Raw genomic sequence first — 16,176 nt, 5'->3', positions numbered from 1 at the left:
TGGTGTTGCACAGGACATGCCCATGTCAGAACAAGCAGGTTAAGTGTGCCGTTTTCCCTGCCAGACCACGGAGGAGCGCGTGCGGCTGCCGGACACCCGCGCCAGCCGGTGGTACCAGTTCCGCGTGGCCGCCGTCAACGTGCACGGGACCAGGGGCTTCACCGCGCCCAGCAAGCACTTCCGCTCCTCCAGAGGTGAGCTTCCCTCCTCTTCTCTGCTACTCGCCCTCCTCTCCCTCACACCTGCAGCACAGCAGCCCCATCTGCTCGCTTTTGTGGCAGAAGGTTTTTAACAGGTGGGTTTTGGAGTAGTTTTGCCACTGACTTTAGAAATGGCGTGAGATTTGTTTGAAGTCAGCAAACAAATTAAAAATTGAAGTGTCATTGTTCTTTCATCAGTAAAGGGTCTCCATGAATAAAATTCCTTTGAAGCATTTTTCACGTGATTGGTATCAAACTACATGACCCTAACCATGAAATATGAAAGAACTTGGGTTTCAGTGCTTCAATCTCAGAGGCTTACCTTTTTTTCTTTTTAGTTATGAGAAATATGTTGTTGTCATATATTTAGTAGAGTATTGCAATATTTTATTGCCTGTATCTAAATAATTGTATCATTGTTTTGATGGAACTTTGGACCTTCTTAATATAACTTTCCCCTTGCTTGCGCTAATTGTAAGTGCTTAAGAATAAAAAAGAGCATAAATGCAAAGCAGCACACGCTGCTTAGAAAGGCATGTCTGATGATCCACAAAGTATTGTTAGAATTTTTCTTGGTAGTTCTGGTATTGCAACCGTTTGGGTAATAAAATAAGTTTGAAAATTATTTCTGTACCAGTAAATGATACATGGGGGCTGGAGGAGATACAAACCGTTCCCCCATCCTGTGAAGTTCCTGGCATTTTCCCTGGTGTACTTTTGACCAACACGAAGAATTTTCCCAGATGACTCTTAGGCATAGCATAAGGATTAACACAGGCCAGAAACTATTCCCATTAGACCGATGATCTGGATGTAGTCACCCTTTCTTAAACGCAGTCAATAATGCGGGCAAATCCAGACTATGCTAGTTGACTTTAGTGCCAAAGAATGAGATCCACCACTCTTCACTCTACTAATAGAAGCAGTTTCTAAGAGAAAGACTTGTTATTTTAGTAGTAACAGAATCTTCACACTGATGTAACTTTGTATTCTTTGAGGAATGTATTTCCTCCTTTCTGCAGTCCAATTATTTCTCCTTATCTTGCAGTACAAGCAGGTGCCATCTTTGAGTTCCTGTGCTGGCTTTTAGCTTACTATTGGGCCATAGTCAGTCCTAGAAAAAAATATTTTTGAGGTGCAGTTATACAGGTATGCAAATACTTTTGCTGGTGTGGAAGGTTTAATCACTTACTGAATAACTATGTTAGCTTTAATAAGATTTTTGGTGCTCTGGCCGTATTTGTGGTAGGAAGGTTGGCTGTCATGGCTCTCCCATTACTTCTGTGACCACCAACCTTTTCATGTATAGAAGTATTGTTTTAAGAACTTATGATACTTAAGTAGCATACCATTTCAGAAACATAAAATAATACAGCTGTTTTGAGCTGTGTTGAGTTTACTGTAAGAACTCTTCAGCAGCAGAGTCTGTTCAAGAAGAAGAGTAAACTCTTCTTTACTTCCTGAACAGCACATCAGCAGATGCAGCAGTTTGTTGCTGAGTCTGGCACTAACTTTCTTTTAAATTGAGATCAATGGCAGTCGTTTTATTGAGTTTGTAAATATTTTCCAACTATCCTGCTTGAAACAACTATTACTGCAGTTACAGAAAGGTATATCATGGTAGCGCTGAGGTTTTGGCTTGAACGTGACATTTTCAGGCAGGAATTGTATTACTTTCAGACAAATTGGTTGCCTTTTGAGTGTGCTAGCCGTGCTCAAAATACCATCCTTGGTAATGAATATAAGAATACCCATGTTAAGTCATCCTGGAGGTCTCTTTAGCCCAGAATCTGACCCCAGCCAGAGGTGGGTTTCTGGATAAGAGTGTAAGAGCAGGATAAGCACATAGGGGTATTTCTTGAATAGTCTCCCAGCTGGCAGTAATTTGGGTTTCAGGAACTTAGGGTTTTGAAATCATTACATGAATACCAGAGTCGTTTGTGGTCTCTGCAGCTACCCCTGAAGCACTTGCTCTCCTTGAGAACTGCTCACGGTTGTCTAGTGGAGGTGGAGAGCACTTTGTGACAAGGGCAGTGGGAGTCAGTAGTACCTCTGCATGCTCTTACATAATAAACCAAAATTTTGATAATGGCAGCAAGTATGTAGTCAGCATTCTTCAAAGGGCTTCTGTAACTCTCAAAATAACTGTTTCCAAATCTGAACTCCAGCCCTTGGCAGAGGATTGTGAATTGACAGGCAAGCAGCAGGGAGTTCAGTTAGCTATCAGCTTCATAGCCCAAATCAGCCTATACTGGCAGCTCACTTGGCCATTCCAGGGGCTGTGGAACTGTCAGTGGTTGTTATAAAGATGTCAAGCTGCCAGATGAAATGTGTAGTCACTCTAGGTGACTCACATGAAGATGCTGCTAGGTGCTGACTGCTGGGAATGATACTGGGATGCCTCAATTGGTGTCTTTAAGCCTCGATGTCCCCAGGTAGGCAGTAGTTACAGTGTCACACTAACATTTAATTACTACTTTGGAGCTCAGTGGGAAATGACAGCCCCTGCCTGGTGGAGAGGCAAGAAACTGCTGCTCTGATGTGCCTAGTTTTTTGAGTGCCAGCATCTACTGGCCCCTGCTGAGCTCCTACAGGCACATTTAACCTCCAGTTTGGAAAAAGAAAGTGGATTTTGGCACATCACCTTTGGAAGTTTGCTGCCTGTCTGTGCTCTGTGTGAAACGTGGACAGAAATTCACATTAGTGTTTCACTTCACCCTGTTGTGCCAAGACCAAGAGAAGATTATTATCTTGGTCAGACTTAGCAGAAGGTTTCTTCAAAAATAAACCCTTTGATCAGGAAACATGACAGTAATTCTTAAGACAGTTTCTCACGCAAGATACTGAACTTTTACCAATTGCTTATAAGAAATAATGAATAGAAAATTATTTGGGTTTGTTTTTCCCTTTAAAGGAGGACAAATATGATATTTAATCTGAACTTAGGAAGAAGCATGGCACCACAAAGTCTCTGTCACTAAATATTTTAAGATGTTGAGAGGAGTATTCAAAAACGTGCTGTAATTACTCAAAGAAAATTTTTGTCTGTTTACCACAATACTGTTTTATACTTTTTTGTGTTTTTGAAAATGCATAAAACATGCTCTCTAAGCAGACACAGCAAAGTAAGTGTTTTTTTTTTTTTTCATTCAAAATAATGTTAAGTCTTCTGAGGTAATTTCCATTAACTTTTTTATCACTAAATAAAACTCCTCATTTTCCAAATTATTTTAATTTCTCAGTCATGAAGAAGACAAAACCAGGAAAACAAGAATATTCATCAAGCATTTCCACTTACCATTCTTCATCTAGTTGTGTTTTCAGGTCTGATCTACTGCAGCTTTGAATGCTTCTATACCATAAACATGTGATGTGAAGGTTTCTTAGCTGTTCTACACTGCCTCATGTGTTCATCTAGGATGAACATTAATTCATTGGCATTAATTTGTAAATAGCAATTAAAGTGACACAGCTGAAAATGTTTGAAATATTCAAAGCTTAGGCAGAGCTCCTTTTTTAAATGCTGTTTATTTATTTTTGTATGAAGGAAACGAAGGGTTTGCATGTACTCAGTTGACATGACCCTTCACAGGGAATAAAGTGATGCTTTGTTTTGCCAAAACGTGATTCCAGAATTAAAAGAAATGCAGGTTGGATTATTTGTCTGTGGCGGAGTGCCTGAAAAATTAAGTGAATACTACACCTAGAAAGTGGATTCTTTCATTTAAGTGGGACTGTGCATATGGACTACTTTAACATTGATACAGCTAAAATTGATCAAAATTTTCTGCTATTTTGGCAGTGGTTTCCACTTCTCTTTTCAGGATTTTTATATTTTGTGTGCTTTCCTTTTATATTTAATTGAGTGGCAACAATTTGCAATAACAGCAATTAATATAGGTAACTGAATACCTGGCATAACATTTTTGATCCATGAAGATACAAACACCCTTCTATTCATATTTAGACTGGCTCTCTCCAAGCTGTTTGCTTTCTTCTGGAAGCAGGAGAGAACTGTTCCTACAATCCATAAATTAGTCTCCTTGGATGAAAACTACCCATGTTTTTCTTCCAGTAAGCAGGCACTGGATAGCTTAACCTAACTGGTCAGAAGCTGCCTGGCACTAGTAATGCAATTTTCAGTTTGTTGCTTTTGGTTCAGAGTTCTTAAGCTATTTTTTCCCTAGCTTTTTATAAGTTGTGATGAGAATGAACTCTCAGTGACAGAGACTTTAGTTAACTCTAGGACTCAGTGTTAGGCATTTCTCTGTCATATATTATCTCACCAGTCTGTAGGTAGGTACTGTGCCATTTCCAGAGACAAGGATATCAACACAACGAGCCCAAACCATCTGACCCTTCCACCTCTGCTAAAGGTTTTTATCTTCCCCATGAATGCAGTTGCCAGCGTACACTGGATAGATTGTCCAGCAAAAGGAAGCAGACAACATTGTTTTCACAGCAAATAAGTACCATGCTGGATGTGATTTCATGCATACATTACTGAGTGTTAGAAAAACCAGAACAGACACCCACTCATGGCAATAAAATTCTTTCTGTTGCTCCTTTGAGACCAATGATTTTTTTATGCTGTTGCACAGCTGGTTTATGTGTGCCATTTCCATCGGGCAGAGCCAGTTCTCCTGCTTACACCGTGGAACTGTTTAATGGTTGGAAACTTGTCTGTAGAGCAGCTTCAGCAGATTTTTGGAGTTGGAAGGTCTCATGTTTGAAAGATAGCAATGGGAGATCTATTTTAAATCAGGAAAAACACTCCATAAAACAGTTTAAATTATTATTACACTTGCTCTCACTTTTATTGCTCAGAATGAGAATTCTGATTCCAATGCCATTATTCCCCTCTCTGACACCTATTCCAAATCATTTACTGCTTTCACTACAGTTGCCACATTTAAAGACAAAGTGGATGCACTGCAGCAGTGTATGATGCGATTCATATGTATAGCTAGCTCACTCTGTTTTTTAAGGTTTTGCGAAAGTGCTTCCAGATACTATTGATTTAAAGAATTTTGGAAAATGTTAACTATTACTATGTTCACAAATATGAGTGTGGGAAGATGTTAATTTTGAAATGGTGATCATGTGAGGGTTTTCTTTCTTTCCTTTATTTGCAGCAAGAAATCCTCCCTTTTGGGGACTGGAGACAGAATTTTACTTATGATGGCTGAGTAGCCAGCAAGACAGGAATTTAAGTCCTTTGGGTATACTCAAGCCAAACACAATCCAGACAAATGGAGTACTTACCCCATGTGCTGGAACAGCAGCTTCAGCCTTGACCTAATGAAGCTATCATTTCTAGCAGTGAGAAGCGATTTACTTGTCAGGCTGCTGAGACCAGAATTTTTTGGACTTGAGTACAGCTGTCTGTGCCAAATTCTAGGACATATAGAATGACTTGTATTTTGTTTGTGTTGTCGTATAAACTGCAAAGGAAAAGCTGCAACTGGCATCGCTCTTTCTGCAAACCACAGAATTTGATTTAACACTCAGATAAATTCATGTATATAAAGTTTCAGTACTTTGCATTTGAAAAACTGGCAGCAGTTGCCATTGCAGTAATTTTACATCTGTGTATCTGAATTATACATATGGGCAGTCAGTCAAAGGGATCACAGGTGTATGAAGACTTAACAGTAGAATGGCTATTAGCTTTATAGTCAGCAGAACGTCACTTTAGTTTTACAGTTAGGTTAACAAACACCTTATGTAGTCAGCTTTATGATTCAGTACGTTATTAGACCTTGAAGTATTTTAGCATGAGTTGTATAGTGCTTTTAATATCTACATGGACATAAGACCACCTTGCAGCAGCATGACTTTTCCATTCAATAATGCAGAAAAAAGCAACTAATCTGTTATGTGTAACTGGCTGGCATTGTAGAGAAGCGTGCTCATAAACATGTCAGAGTTTTTTCTGTTTTTCTGGATTCTTGTTTTTTTTGGGATGCATAGGGAGGTTTTTTTGAGTGCTTTCTTTGAAGGTGGGGTTTGGGTTGTTTGGTTTTTCTTCCTGTTAACAGAGATCACATTATCTTACGCTGCTATTCCTTCTCATTTGTCTGCTTTGCTGGTGAAACTAAATCCTTTCAAGTGAAGAAACAATTAATATTCTTGGGTTCTTAATTTACCAAATGATCATTCTGTCACTTGCTATAGTGATGAGTGTCACAGAAATATATCAAAATAGATGAATAAATTATAGTATTTCAGAGCGGTATTGAAATACTCAATATGGAATGGATCCTAATTTGATATAAAATGCTCACTGAGTGTCTTAATATTTCAGGTAGTACATCCCAAATCCACAAAATATTCTGCTGATGCATCCATACAAACAGGCAGGATTTTTTTTTTCAGTTGATTGAATTCAAAACTGTGATAAGTTTTTTTTCTCTTTGATATTTTATACCTTTATAGGTTATTATTTTCTTAATATACTAGTTTTAATAAAGCTCTGATGTATGATTTTCTCATGAAAATGTGTTAATTTCAATATCTTACCTTTTCATGTCTGTTAGCTGCAGATCTCCTTTCTGTCTTCTACCACCACCACTGCTCTTGTTCAAAGGCATTTTTGTGGATGACATTTGAAAGACTTGCAAAAGAGTCTTTGAAGAAAGAGGGCTCTCTGGAAAATATCTGCTATTGCTGTATTATTTCACATGTATACTCCCTCTAAGAATACATTCTTTCTATCTTTAACTGTAATTACCCAGTAATTTTAAATGCAATGTTTGCATTTTCACACAGCAGAGTATAAACACTAATAGATTTTCTTTCAAATGTGGATCAGCGTTTTGTCTGCTGACTGTGTCTATTGAGCACAGAAGAAATGCTACTGATAATGTTTTCAGTAAACTGCACTTATGAAAAATACAGGGTGATACACTGGTGCTGTACAATTTAGAAGAATTGATCTATTGGTTTCAGTACGCACATAGTTCTTTCTTACTGCTTTCTTTTGTTGGAATGGACATACAGACATTTTGAAAAGAAAGAATCTGAATTTGGTAATTTTCTTTTAGACCTACAAAAATTGGTGAAGAGAACTTTGAAATGTTTTTAATCATGTAATACACTTTGTCCAAAAGAGCTATTTAATTTAACTTTTATATCTTTTTTTTTTTTTTAATTACTCTCTATCTTATGTAAACGCAGAATGAAGGCAAACATGTTTTATAGGTTGAATTTTTTTGCTTATATCTGACCATTTGGGAGGATATATTCTCTGAAACACTTCAATTTTATCCCATATGTTTTGTATACATAATACATGATGCATAGCACTTCTGGGAGATAACCTGAATAATTCACCTACAGTAATATGATCGTGTTGCACTTCAGGTTATAAATGTTTTATATCCCTAGTATAATGTCATATAACATAGAAAAGCTCCTAACATTTTAAATCAGTGAAGATGAATGCTTAATAAATGTCTTAGATGTGTGAATCATGATTCTGTTTATATTTAAATTACCTTAATTACATTTTATACCTACTTATTAAATAATAGAAGTAAATGAAAAAATGTGTGAGAGAATAGTACAAACCATTTAGCTATTTTTTTAATTCTGTAATAAATAGTTTAGCATACTTTTAAGATGAGTTGTTGGCAACCTCATGGATAAGGTAATAAGTGTAACAGCAGTGCTTCTCCAAAGCCAGAAAAAGTGAAAACAACTGACTTGCTAGTGGATTAAAAACAAGTGAGAAGTGAGACATTCTTACTAGTTGGAAATTATGTTAAATTTCCAGAATTCTTAAGTCTGCTTTGAAACTTTTACGGCCAAAAGTTAGGTTGAATTAAATGTGTGAGAAAACAGGGACATCCATTACTATTTAACTAAAATGGAATGTGTGAGGAAACAGGAGTGTCCATTGTTATTTCAGCAAAAGTCCTGTTCAATAACAGGAATAAGTCATTATTTCACATCTGCTGATCTTTAAAAGGGAAATGCTGTCTTTATTAATTCTGAATATGTCTTTTTTATAAACTAAATTATGGAATTTTTCAGTAAAACCATTTGTCATAGGGATTGTCTGATGAATTAAGTATGCCTGGAATGTTTATTTAACAGCTCATTTAGCATTATAAAGTAATGCAGGTGAACCATACAGTAAATGAATGTCTGATGTCCCCTCCTCGCACCTCCAGTTTTATTTCTGGCAAATAAGTGATGTCTCATATGGCTGTAAGTTTGTAACATGTCTTAATTACTGTGGATTTCCTTTACTCCTCTGGTACACTTTTAAATATTTTTTTTTTGAGTCTCACTACTTACTTGTATGTAAATTTTGGTTTTGCAGGTTCTTTGTATTTTGTCATCAATTTTTGGCTGCCACAGACATTTAAAAATGGTAGAAATTAAAAAATGGAATTAAAAAGTAGGAGTTGGTAAACAGCAAACAGGACTTTCAGAAGCTTTGTTGCAAAATCTTCATTGATTCACATTACTTGGGACCAGGATATTATATAGTGAGTCCACAAGGAGGACCTTAAATTCAATGTTGAAAAAGATTAAATATTGAATCTTATTCAAATTGTGACTATCATGTGTCCTTGACTCTAGAGTCAGCACAAAGACAACTGAAGGAGTACTTTCTCAATTGATATTGCCCAGGAATTGAACCAGAATAGTGAAATAAATCAAAAGGGGTGGCTAATTGCTTTTTGACATTCTAAAAAAAATTCTATAGATTTCTATGATGGCATAATATATCATTATGCTTTAATTACATTTATTCTAAGGAAATGTTTATGTCCTGTGGTGGTAGATATCAATACTAGAATTTTGAAGAAGGATTCAATGTGTCAAAATATAATTTCATCATCTGAGAATTATCCGGCAACAAAAAAAATTTCAGTGTTTCAGCCATCCAGTTCTGTGGTGACTCTGCAAGGCCACTTGTAGAACCTGAGTGTTTTACACTCATTGCAGAGTGACCCTGAGTGTTTTACACTCACTGTGTATTTAAAGTAGTGCATGACAGAAGGGAAACTTATAGTCTGGTACATTTTTATAAAGCTTCATAATGTTTGTGAACTATCAACAATGCAGAATAATGACAAAGTAGGTGGTAACCCATAATTTTTATTTCAGTAGAGTTTGAATTTCTAGAATTTTCAAGAAGCCTTATCAGTTATGGGAAGTCTTTACCTGAATTTTCCTCAATGTACTTAGAATGTTTAATCCAGCTCTTAAATGCCTCGTAAATACATGAGGTGAAGATAATCTTTACTTTACTGAAGGTAATTTTTCTCTTAGAATATTTTCATTTTTTTTCTAAATTCTAGATCCATCTGCTCCACCAGCTCCATCTAATATCAGGATTGCCAATATCAGTGCAAACAATGATGGGAGTGTAAATGCAATGATTACTTGGGATCTTCCAGAAGAGCCTGATATCCCAGTGCACCACTACAAAGTCTTCTGGAGCTGGACGTACAGCAAATATGTAATTCCAGCAAAAAAAAAGAGAAGAAAGATTACCAATGGGGTAAGAAAGAAACAAGTAACTGGGACAGAAATACGGTTTATTTTTGACAAAAAAAAAAAATTAATATCACAAAGTTCATAGACAATTTTGACCTCTCAATCCTTTTCTTACACTGAACTCAGGGAGAGAAGTAAACTTCTGGCCTAGAATACAGGTAAATACGATAAGATTTTTCAGGAAAGATGAATGAAAAATTAAATGCTGTTAGTCCTCTAAAGTTTGGCTTATTCAATTAGTGTTTCTTTAAGTGTTTATTTTATTTAAAAAGCCTGACATCGTCTGTCACATTGTTCTTTCACTAGGCCAGTAAAGCTTGTGACATGGTCGTAATCGTTAAATAGTCATTAGAGGTCCGAGGGAAAAACATTCCCAAAGCTGTTTATATAAACTGCTGTACCAAGGATCTGGCAATATTTCCTTAGCAGCAAATCCCTATGAGTTTCTTCAGTAATGTATTAAATACTGCTTTAATGGAAAGTTTTTGTTATGATATCCTTAAGCATATTGCATATTATTTTAAAGCAATTAATAGAAATAGTTAGATAAAATTAACAGAAATCAGTTCGACATAACTTGATTCTCAGTGGTTTTGACAGTGAGAATTTGGTCCCATGTGTGTGTTAACACTCTTTAACACTGTCTGTGTTAACACAGCTCCAGCTGCCCATTGCACTGTGATGAGTGACAGTCAGAGGGTCACAATTCCCCTCTGTCCCTCAGTCAGCAAACTCTGACAGAAATAAAGGCAGTGAAGGCTGCGTGATGAAATCATGCAAGTCAATTTGCACAGAAAGGAAATTTAGTTCTTTATTGTCCCTTAAAAAAGGAATTGTGGTGAGAGAGAACTAGGGTTAGACTGCTACAAAGAAAAGATTGCGTTCCTCAAGAAACCTGACATTGGGAAGGACCTTCAGGAAAGAGGCTTCAGCCTAAAGATAACAGGGAACTTTGTCTCTACAAGCTGGTCTGTACATCAGAAACCCCTAGAGAATTTTAAAATTGAGCTGGGGCTTTAATACCTTTCCATAGGGTCTTCCTACATACAAATAATATTAAAACAGGTCCATTAGAACATTACAGTAACTGAGACCAAGTTCTCACCTTGAATATAGGGAAATACAAGGTGTATTTTATAGAAATAGCTGGTTCTTACAATATCTTATCATGTTACTCCTGACTTATACTTTTTCTTCTGCAGCAAGTCATGAAACTGCACAGCAATGCCAGTGAGATTCAAGACAATCCAGATGCTATTGCTAACCAATAGTCATTTAAAAATTGTAGCAACTCTTAGGCTAAAGAATGGCAAATGCACAAACATAAAAAAAAGAGGAAAGGTAGAAAAGTCTTAATTGTTAAAGATGACTAAAGATTATTTTTGTCCAGTTTTTTCCTTTAGATGTAGCCCAAGCCAAATAATTTCATACTGATTTCCATATAAATTCATTCCAGGTAGACATTGAATTAGCTTAACTACAATATTGACTCTGTTAATCAAGAGTTGTAGACAATATGTCAGCACTAAACAAGTAAATATTAATACTAAATACTTTTTTGTAATCCCCTTTTTAACATCTCAAGTGTTAAATATGGGATGGTTACCTTGGTACATGGTTATCTTTTTGACTCTACATGGAATATCAAACTTACAAGGCGCAAGGAATTCTAATGAAAACATGGAGTAGTGTCTTCCACCTGGCATATGGACTAGAAAGACATTTTTTATAATTAAATCGAGCAAAATAAAATTTAAGACTGAGAAGGCTGGACTCTTTTTTACAGATGCCTTGCTTTAATGTATGAGTTTTTGACTGGACAATGATAAATCGAATCTGATTTTTTAGGGAAACATGTGACATTGGAAACTGTATTTTTTCAATTCTATTTTCCATTCTACACAGGAAAAGTTTTCTTTCCAATGAGAGGGTATTTTTGGTTTGTGCTCGTTTTTTAATTTTTTATTTTCAAGACTTGAAATCAATAGAATGTATTGAAAAATGTATGAAATGTTGGACTATGACTATCTTCAGACTGGCTGTCTCTAGAAAAAGTTTTCAATTGCTGTACTAACACAGAACTTGGGGAATGAAGTGCTTAAATTCCTTTTGCTAAAATGATTTTGGCATAAGAGAATAACCTTGTTATATAGAAGAAAACCCCTTAGGTTTGGCCTAAACAATAGGTTTGGAATTGCCAAGAAGCTGCCAAAATTATGCAAACATCACGTAGGTTAGTAGTTTTTAAATGACACAGAAAAAAGGAGCCCGATTAAAGAAATCTTCTACAGAAAGGAAATTTTGCTCTGAAATTTATATATGGGTTTTCTAACTTCAAAAAAGTAGTGTGCCTAAGATAACAAGCCTGCTTTTAATAAAGGCCTGTGTTTCAGCAATATTGTAACCGCTTTGTATATTTATTCTATTACAGGCCCAAAATTATGTGGTCCTGGAGGGGCTCCAACCCAACAGCAACTACAATGTGGAGCTGCAGGCAGTAACACGCTGGGGTCAGATACGCCTCAAAAGTGCTAAGGTTTCTCTCCATTTTAGCACGACTCAGGACGTCAGGAGTAATAGTGAGTAATCATACTCAAACACCTGAATGCTTTCTCTCTCCTTTATCTGGAATTTGAATGTTTTAGATAATGATTTCTTAAATTTTAAAAAATCATTTTCTTAAAGCAGGCTGTTCCATAGCACAATGATCATCTCCTGGCTGAGTAACCTTTTCATGTTAAATTTCTTATTTAAAGATTGGTGACAGTTTTTGCCTAATTCTTTGACTTAGACTCTACTCACCTAAAAGAAAATGGAAGCCTTTGCATAATTGTAGTGTTAATATTTTTTAGTTTGAATACAGGTATAAATAGTGACTGTGTTTCTAAAAGGATGGAACAGAACCATTTTTGTGTGTCTCAAATGAGCAATATTAACCTGCAATGTTTTTCAAAATCCTGACTATTTTTAGTAGCCCATTAATTCAGATTCTTGGAAGCCTGTGTCTACTATGAATTTATATATAAAACATTGACTCTTCTTTTAGGGAATCTAAAGCACTCCCTGTCTGATAAGCATGCATTCTCAAAATATTGCACACATAGGATCCATGTTCAAAATAAAATCTCAAGATACTTAGATGTTAGGTTATATATTCTTAAGGTCTGTAGAACTTCACATGCTAAGTAATCTAATAGCAAACTGTAGCTGAATCTGGCAGAAAACCACAATTCTTTGCTTTGTTTAAATGCTATTTGTACAATTACAGTACTGAGTTACTTTCCCAATTGCTGATGGGTCTCTGATTAACTAATAGAGCAGAGTTCCAATAATAGGATGTTAAAGAATATGATTTTAATTATTCTGCCCTGACTCCATTTCATTTTCTATTCATTTACTTTCTTTCTTTAAAGTACATTCAGAGTTTAAGCTTGTAGCCATTTTCATAAGAGAACTGTAATTACTTTCAGCCTCATTAATCAACTCCTATTGTTGCTATATTCTGTTTGAGTATACATAAAATATTGTAATGTGGTTGTTAGCTATAACAGACCTTCTTGTCTGTGGTTGCTTCATATATTAATGTACCTAGAAGAAAAAATAAGCTGAAGTATCCTTTTTTTTTTTTTAATATTAAACTAATCTTTATTACTTTTTGGGCCATCTTGAGAGCCAGCAGAAGGTGAAGCTTTCATTTCTTCCATACACTGAGTCTTTGCTTCAAATCCATACCAGAATATCAGCTTGAATCTTCACAGTCTGTATCTTAGGCAAGTTTGAGTTTAAATCCTCAGTGAAGCCCAATGTAAGTGAATATAAGAGCTCTGCCTTTTCCTTATTTGCCCTCCTAGATTGTACCTGTGCTTTTTTTTCATCCCCTAGAAAAATAGCCTAGTTTGCAGGACTCTACATGATATCAAAATCTTCTTACAGTTACCACATTAAGTTCTCCTTCCTTTTCTATATGTACACAGGAGATGTAATAGAGGAAAAAAACCTCTATTAGTAGGAACTGGGTGTTTAATTCCATACACTGAGCCATTGAGCTCCACTAGAAGCGTATCATTGGTGCTTATGAGACATTTCAAATTTTGCTGATTCTTTTTCTAAGAATTTTTTGTGCAGTTTGTTACTTTTTTTCTTCTCTTTTCCCCTGCCCTGTGAAGTTCACTGGATAAACAAGCAAACATTTTTTTCCACGCCCTACTCCTACCCCATTTCATGCTCCTTTTGATAAAGTTTCTGTGAACTTCTGGCTCTTGCTTCTAAATTTTAAGGTATTTAGTTTTCAGTCCAGTCATCTTGACTGTCAAATCACCACATGACATCACAGCTTCAAGGAAGAGCTCAACTCACAGCTGAATTTACATTAAATAAAAGAATCTTGGTGCTGGTGTTTTAGCTGTCTGAGGTTGGTCTGTATCCACTAAGAGGGAGAAAATTATAGATGAAGTCAAAATTATAGATGAAAATTATATAAAACTTGCCAAAGAGAAAATGGGCAAGCTATTAAACTTCTTAGTCTCATTTTATTGTTAGTGTAGCTTTATTGATGTTTCCATCTTGGGAGGAGGGATAATTAATCAACTGACCTTTGTCATGCTTTACTGGTACACCTGAAATTAGGTCAGACCATCATAATCTTTAAACATGATAGTAAACAAAGACTTTCCATATAACAAAAGCCTTCTAAATTGAAGCTGAGTAATTGAGATATGAGCATGTCATTCATTATACATTTCCACACTTACTGTGAGAATCCTCTCCCTGGTAGGGCTGTATTAGCTCTCCATGGCCTCACTAATGTTCTGACTCTCTTGGTCTATATCACCCCTGGGTTTATGCTGGGAGATGATCTTTGTTTCAGTTTTCTCTCTTTAAAACGTTGGGTTTTTCAGAATGTAATGCAGGTCACATCTGAGTTACTCTTCCAAATGGAGTTCATTCCTGCTATACCTCACACGTGATTTGGCTGTTTATCATTTTCTGTCCACTCTAGTGGCACTTCTTTCCTATCATTGTCACAGCTGGATTTAAACTCCTTCCACCCTGTCCTCTCCTTGGTTGTTTTGCTTCAAAAAACAGATCATCAGTAGTTTTAGTGAAAGTCTGCTATCTACTTATGTCTAATTAGTATGGACTTTCTAATGCCTTGTGGTTTATTTTGCTTTACTGAGGTGACCTTTTGGTACTAAAAGGTTCATTAATTGTTGTATTTGTTTAAACTAGAGTAAGACTATACTGAGAACATTATTTTTGCAATCTCCTTTAAGTATTTTGACTATTAGAAGTATGAGCATCCATTTATATAATGAGCAGTATTTTCTTTTTAACTGCATATCAGTCCCTGTACCAACTAAAACACATATTTGTTTTAAAGTATTTCAGTAGTAAGTTTATAGAAAAATCTGAGCCTCCCTTCTCTTAAAGCCAAGAGGTAAAGGATTCAACATTCTTTGAAACAAAATCATTGATATCATACATTTTAATTGATAGAGCACTCTGCTGAGAGGTGTATTTAGGCCTTTTGGACTTTTTTTTAATGGCTAGATTATATCTTACATTGAAAAGCAAGTAAAAACTACTCCTGGATGAGATGCAAATTCATCTTCTATATCTCACTCAGGTCAGTTAGATACAGAGCCAGTCCTGCTTGAGAGGGCTGCACTTTTGAGAATACTCAGAAGCAGATGGAGATATATGAAAAAGAAACAAACAAAAAAAATTGCCTGAAATATTTTCTAGGACATGACGTTCATGTCTTGTCTTTATTTTGGGACTTCCATGGCCTTTGGGAAGTAATTCCAGAAGCAAGATGCCAATTTTGCTGAAGTCTCCCTGTCAGATACTCTGCTCTGTGTGGAATTAAGCTCTGGTTTTTAGGTGTCTGTCCTATTGTCAGAACAGAGATAGCCCATACCACTCTGAAGTAATTTAGTCCTACACACCTCTGTGAGCTTTGACCTCAGCCCTCTGGCATTACATTTCCCCACACTCAGAAATGCATTGCCTCACTATATTTATGTGCTTCGCTTCTGGGAAATGTAGCAAGATTCTTGCTTGATCTTTATATAGAAATATTCTAAATTGGTGTCCTGGTTTTCGTGGAAGTGGAGCAGACAGAGAATAGCAAAGCAGAGATTTAATAAAATTAAAATAATCTTAATTGAGGAATACCTAATAGACTTTAGTTTGTACTTCTCTCTCTAACTTCTTCATTTCCATTTAGATAGTAGTAACATTATGGTTACCTTAAGAAGGAATTTCGTTAAGTTTGGTAGTTTAATTTAAAACAAACAAAATGAAAAATTGTATCAGATTCAACAAAGGGCTGAGAAAGTAAAATTTGGCCATAAAGCGAGTGAGTTTCAATTGAAGCTGCATATAAGGCAAAATGTTCAATTTTTGATGTTGCTTGTGACAATTATTGAAATCTGAATCTTTCCCTCTTTCTCTCAAG

The 16,176-nt window shown here is 35.9% G+C and overlaps 1 protein-coding gene across 1 annotated transcript in view; it reads left to right on the top strand.

Moving 5' to 3' along the window:
- The window catches only part of ANOS1 (anosmin 1), a 130,702-nt gene that overhangs the window by 87,278 nt on the left and 27,248 nt on the right, over window positions 1-16,176 (top strand). Inside the window, exons 6-8 of the mRNA XM_066313846.1 lie at window positions 65-194; window positions 9,518-9,720; window positions 12,148-12,295. Coding sequence (XP_066169943.1) covers window positions 65-194; window positions 9,518-9,720; window positions 12,148-12,295 — 481 coding nt within the window. The remainder of the gene's footprint in view (window positions 1-64; window positions 195-9,517; window positions 9,721-12,147; window positions 12,296-16,176) is intronic.

The sequence above is a fragment of the Sylvia atricapilla genome, chromosome 2 (genome assembly GCF_009819655.1).
Source record: "Sylvia atricapilla isolate bSylAtr1 chromosome 2, bSylAtr1.pri, whole genome shotgun sequence".
Taxonomy (NCBI): Eukaryota; Metazoa; Chordata; class Aves; order Passeriformes; family Sylviidae; genus Sylvia; species Sylvia atricapilla.
This window is presented reverse-complemented; position numbering and strand designations above follow the sequence as displayed.